Below are 6,039 nucleotides of genomic sequence, written 5' to 3' on the forward strand. Positions count from 1 at the left end.
AGATTCTCTTTGCTTATCTAGATATGGCAAATGTATAGGGTAACACTCCTCTTGGCCCAGTAATGAAGCCCAGCACATTAAGCAATTGTATCTGTCTCGTCTAGGCCCTTTGCTTGGATTTCCAATCCAGGACGTGGCAGTTACTGTACATTCAGTGACCCTTCACCCTGGTACTTCTTCAACTATGATTTCTGCTTGTGTCTCACGCTGTTTACACAAGGTATGCGTACCCATATACCCACACTCTCTTTTCTCTTTTTCTCTTTCTCCCCTCCTTTTTCTCCCTTTCTCCCTCCCTCCCTCTCCCCCGCCTCCTGCAAGTAGTGTTATATGTCAAGCATTCACCTGGAATGGAATAGACCGGAGCCTCAGTGTCATTTTTTCGGTTCTTGGAGGGCTTCAGAGTAGACACTACAGGTAGAGCCATCTTATCTGGGCTCTGTCTCAGGGTCCCCATGATGGTTTTGCTTTCAAATTATGAAAAGCAACATGACCTAATGGAATGAATACAGGCCTGAAAGTCAGAGAATGTGAGTCTTAATCCTGGCTCTGCCACTTATCTGCTGTGAGACCTTGGGCAAGTCACTTCTCTATGCCTGTTACCTCATCTGTAAATTGGGGATTAAGACTGTGAACCCTATGTGGGACAGGGACTGTGTCCATCCTGATTATCTTGTATCTACCCTAGAACTTAGTACAGTGTTTGGCATTTTAATGCTTAACAAATACCATTAAAAAAAATAGAGCCCCTGTGAGTGTATTATCCTCCCAGGGCCTGTCAGACTCTGATGAGAAGTTAAAGGGGGCTTCTGGGAAAACTTAGGGCTACTGTGCAACAGTTAGGATCGTTCAAGTTTCTAGTCCCCCCTCTATCCCTGCTCTGGGCTTTATGCTTAGTGAAGGCCAACTCTTGAGAATTTTGTAATATGCTTGAATTCCACGAGAGAGAATGGTTTTTGCTCTTCGAAGCATAAAATTGGAGGGATTTAACCATTGAACATGTGCTTATATCTAGAGCCTACAAGTTCAAGCTGGACCTAAAGAAATAGTTTACACTGCCAATCCCACCAAGGTTGTGGGCCTCTGGGACCGTGAGGATGGTCATGCGGTTGACTGAAAGGGGAAAGTTAGCGGGAGGACTGGATTTAGAGAAGCAGCAGAGCCTAGAGGAACTAACTAGCCCAAGCCTGGGAATCAGAGGACCTGGGTTCTAATCCTCCTGGCTCTGCTACTTGCGTGTTGGGTGATCTTAGGCAAGTCTTTGAACTTCTCTGTGCCTCAGTTACCTCACCTTTAAAATGGGGATTAAATTGCTGGTCTACCAGTCCTCTAGGCTGTTAGCTCCTTGTGAGGTGAGGGCTGGGTCTGAATGGATTGTAGTGTCTTTACTCCAGTGCTTAGTACAGGGCAAGGCTTGTAGTAAGCACTAAAATACTACAGTCATTTAGGGGGAAAATTTTGAGGAGTTGTTCCAGACATGTTGAGTCTAAGATGCCGGCAGGATATCCTCGTCTTGGAGGCACAAAATTGCAGGTCACATGAGAGCTCAGGACTGGAGGAAGATTTGGGAGTCAAATGCAGAGAGAGGTAGTAGGATGAGCTCTCTCTGAGAGTGTGTATAAAGTGGGAAAAATGGAGGCCTATGAGGAGCTTCCACTATAACGGGGGAGACAAAACATAATAATAGTCACAGCTCAAATGATCACGTTGTGGTATCGCATTGACCACAAGACAGATGCTTCTGACATAGGCTGACTCAGGCAGATGGCTTGTGAGAGCCACTGGTTCCCATAATGCCATCAATCTCCTTCAAACAGCTCCTCCTCTTATTTCAGCAATGTGACTTGTTAACTGTCCTAAGACCCTTTGGCTTTTCAGTCCTTGCTCAGTGCAGCTGCATTCTTTTAAGTTGTGTGCCCTCACTTTTAGGGTAAAGATAGTTCCTCATCTTAGCTGATTGGCATTCGTTACGTTTGAAGCAGTGGATTCACAAGACAGGTGGAAGAGCAGTCAGCTCAGTCTCCTGAGTCAGCAAACTTTGGAGAAGCTTAAATTCAAAGTCAAGGCTAAGGACCTGGCGACAAGCATTTCTGTTGGCCGGATGACAAACCAAAGAACTGATTTAAATTATGTGGGCTTCCCCCACTGGACAGACTTCTGATGCTTTTTAGGGCAGGACAAGGTGACCCGGGGATCCCTTCTCCACCCTGCTCCTGCAGAGGAAAGCTGAAAGAGAGGGCGTTTTGTCTCGGTTCTGTAGTTGAGAAAGGAGAGCAAGGAGGAGAGAGCCCCGTGGTTGTGAAAAGAGAAGGCAGCCCTGCTAAACTATGTTAGTTGGGGAGCTTCTGGCAGTGAGAAGCGGGGTGGCTCACTGGATAGAGCACGGGCTGGGAGTAAGAAGGACATGGGTTCTAATCCTGGCTCTACCACTTGTCCACTGTGTGACCTTGGGCAAGTACTTCACTTTTCTGGGCTTCAGTAACCTCATCTGTAAAATGGGGATTAAAAGTGTGAGCCCCGTGTGGGACAGGGACAGTATCCAACCTGATTAACTCATATCTACCCCAGTGCTTAGAACAGTCCTTTACACATAATCTCTTTATTATTATTATTATTACTGTTAATATTATTATTATTATGTCCCCCGCACTCCTCTGCCTGGGCTTCTCTAGCAGGCGGGATGGTCTAAGCATCCCTCAGCCACCCATGACCAAATTGCTTCCTGCTCTCTGTGCTGCTGGGCACTTCTGTACTTCAGTCAAAATGGCAGGCCCTGCCCACCAGCAAGAGGAACAGACTGAAATCCAGATTTAGGAAGGCGGCAGAGTGATAACTTCCTGCTCGCAGCCAACTTTACCGCGGCTGCGGGATTTGCTTATGGTGGCCATCCTCCCCGGAGAACAGGGGCTGATCTCTCTCTCTCTCTCTCTGTCTGTCTGTCTCCCTCCCTCCGCGGTGACTTGTAGGCACTGAGGAAAGCAGACAAGCAAGTGTTGGAGCCTCTGATGAACCTAGAGGTCACAGTGCCCGGGGATTACCTGAGTTCGGTCCTGGCTGACTTGGCCCAGAGGCGAGGTACTGTTCAGGAGATACAGAGTCGGCAGGACAACAAAGTCGTTGCAGGATCCGTCCCCTTAGCGGAAATGAGAGTAAGTGCTCTTGGCTGAAAACTCATAGCAGGTGTCTGTGCATCTCTGTGCCTAAGGACCAGGAATACTGAGGCACGGAGGGGCTGAAGGCTTCCGGGACGGAGGCAGTCGGATGGGTTACGGCACCATGGGGGGCCTCTAGGTGCTGGAATGGTCTATCCAGTCTGGATGCACAAGGGGCCTTCTCACCGGCAAACCAGCGTGCCAGTTTGGGCAAGATCACTTGCTCTTTAAGGTGAAGACGGAAGGAAGAGAGGGTCGAGTGCCAGTTCGAGATCCAGGGTTACCTAGGGAGACCTGTGGTCCGGATGGTCCCAAGCACTTTGATTGCAAGGATGGGTGAGATGGTCACCTTGGGCTGCTCTGGGTCAAACCAGGCCAGGGTGCAGGGAGAGAGGGCTACTCACGGCCACTTCAGGCTTCATTTTTAGACTGTGAGCCCACTGTTGGGTAGGGACTGTCTTTATGTGTTGCCAATTTGTACTTCCCAAGCGCTTAGTACAGTGCTCTGCACATAGTAAGTGCTCAATAAATACGATTGATTGATTGATTGATCTCCCAGGCCCTTGCTTCCTGCGGCTGGCAGAGGTCACCTGAGGTAGCCAGTTTCCCCTTTTCCTGCCTCTCACCTCTCTACTCTTTTATTTTTCAGTATATTGACAGCATTTGGATCAGTGTATCAAGTGACTAGTCAAACTTCCATTCTATCCCACATAGAAGTACTTGTGCATACGCCCCCAGCCCCCAGACTGGTGGCTATCATGGATAAATGACCCAGGCAGTCTAGAGAAGTCACTTTATAGGATCAGTCTCAACTCCTGCTGGAGCCGATCAGTGTTTTACTCCGTCTTTCACCGTTCTCTCTCACCAAGGTGCTGAGGCTCCCTCAGTAGAATTTTTTGGAGAGTGTACTGGGTGTAGAGCAAGCACTAAATGGGAATCGATAAAAGCTAGCAATACATCACAGTAAAGTGGAATCATTTTTATCACGAATTCACGTTCATTTTACTTAGGGTTATTCAACCGTGCTACGTTCTCTAACATCGGGTTCTGCTACTTTTGCTCTGGAACTGTCGAACTATCAAGCTATGAACCTCCAAGACCAAACTGCGCTGCTTAATCGGCGGAGTGGAGTGTCCTGATCGCGGTAGCCCCTTGGACCGAGATGCATTTGAGGAATCGATTCCTACTTTATATTCAGTGGAAAAGTCATGCGTCTCGGCATGAGAATGGAACAGTTGTGACTCTTTCCAAGAAAATGCTCAAAGGTCCAGGTGGAAGACTGTAAGTTGCTAGTGGGGATGTCTGTCTTAATTGGTATGAAGAAGTGCCTGCTGAAGTGCTATTTACAGAGCCTTAAGTTGCAACATAGGACCTTAAAGGAGGGTAAGGGGGGGCATTTTCCATTTACAGGTTTATATTGGCTGTGGACTTCTTAATACAAGAATGACCATTGTTTGTAAATACAGGCCTGTTGACAATTTATGCATGAGATTGATTGATGTGTGTGTTGTGTATAACATGTACTCCCCTCACTGAATAGGATCCCTTCCCAATGGCCATGACTTAGGGAGAGCTTTTTGACTGTAACGTCATTATGGGCCAGGAATGTGCCTGCTAATTCTGTTGTATTGTACTCTCCCAAGCACGTAATACAATGCTCTGCCCATATTCATTCATTCAGTTGTATCTGTTTATTCATATTTATTTATTGAGTGCTTACTGTGTGTAAAGCACTATACTAACCTCCTGGGAGAGTACAGCAGACAGACACATTCGCTGCCCACAATGAGCTCACAGTCTAGAGGAGACAGACATTAATATATGTAAATAAATAAATTACATATGGACATACGTGCTATGCGGGTGGGAGGGAGGTTGAATGTAGGGAGGAAGTCAGAGTGATGCAGAAGGGAGTGGAAGAAGGAGAGGAGGGCTAAGTCAGGGAAGGTGTCTTGGAGGAGATGTGACCAGTAAGGCTTTGAAATGGGGGAGAACATTTATCTGTCTGATATGAGAGAGGGTGTTCCAGGCCCGAGGTGGGATGTAGGCAAGAGGTTGGCGGTGAAATAGACGAGCTTGAGGTACAGTGAGAAGGTTAGCATTAGAGGAACAAAGTGTGTGGGCTGGGTTGTAGTAGGAGAGTAACGAGGTGAGGTAAAAGGGGGAATAGTAAGTGTTAAGCACTCAATCAGTACCATTAATTGATTTTCACCATGTGGGATGTCTCCCTGGAACTCCTCCAGGACAGAGGTCGGTGTCACTGCTGGCTACTAGGTACAATTGATGTGCATGAGTTGCAACTGATTTTCCATATTATGGAGGGGACAGGTTAGGAAGTATAAAGTGAAGAGGTAAGGGGTGCAACAAAGTACATCCCCATTAAATGTGATAGCAAGGTAAAGGAATGGTGGACATCTCTCCTTTGCAAAAGTCACTGGCTGAGTGTAATACTCCATGCATTTGCATTAGATCAATTTTGCAATAAGGGCAGGAATGTTCAGTGTCAGAAACTAAAGCAACTTCCAACACTTCCTGTTTGAAGAGCAAAACTTTGTAATAAGAGTGGGTATGGTGGGAGGTTTGCATGGCCTGATTTAGGAAATGGATTTTATAAGTAGGTCATTTGCACTGTAGGCAGTAGATTCCCTAATTCTGCTGACTTGCTCTAGCCAGTGAGGAAGGGAAATATGCATAGAAACCCTAAAGTATAATTTAATTCAACCCCATGAAGTAATCTGCACTCAGCTACAAGGACAGAGATATTTTGCATACAGACATTAAGGTTCAAAAAGCACATAAAATATGCTAATTTAGGGATAGTGAGTGACCAATTTTTTATTCAACCACTTTGAACTAGCCCAAGAAATAGCACATGATTAGGACTTCC

At 46.5% G+C, this 6,039-nt stretch overlaps 1 protein-coding gene across 1 annotated transcript in view; it reads left to right on the forward strand.

The window, feature by feature from the left end:
* GFM2 (GTP dependent ribosome recycling factor mitochondrial 2) overlaps positions 1 to 4,634 on the forward strand; it is a 37,515-nt gene extending 32,881 nt beyond the window's left edge. Inside the window, exons 19-21 of the mRNA XM_038765917.1 lie at positions 105 to 220; positions 2,967 to 3,149; positions 4,163 to 4,634. Of these exons, the coding sequence (XP_038621845.1) occupies positions 105 to 220; positions 2,967 to 3,149; positions 4,163 to 4,291 (428 nt within the window). The 3' untranslated portion in view covers positions 4,292 to 4,634. The remainder of the gene's footprint in view (positions 1 to 104; positions 221 to 2,966; positions 3,150 to 4,162) is intronic.
* The last annotated feature ends 1,405 nt before the right edge of the window (positions 4,635 to 6,039 follow it).

The sequence above is a fragment of the Tachyglossus aculeatus genome, chromosome 23, assembly GCF_015852505.1.
Source record: "Tachyglossus aculeatus isolate mTacAcu1 chromosome 23, mTacAcu1.pri, whole genome shotgun sequence".
Classification (NCBI taxonomy): Eukaryota; Metazoa; Chordata; class Mammalia; order Monotremata; family Tachyglossidae; genus Tachyglossus; species Tachyglossus aculeatus.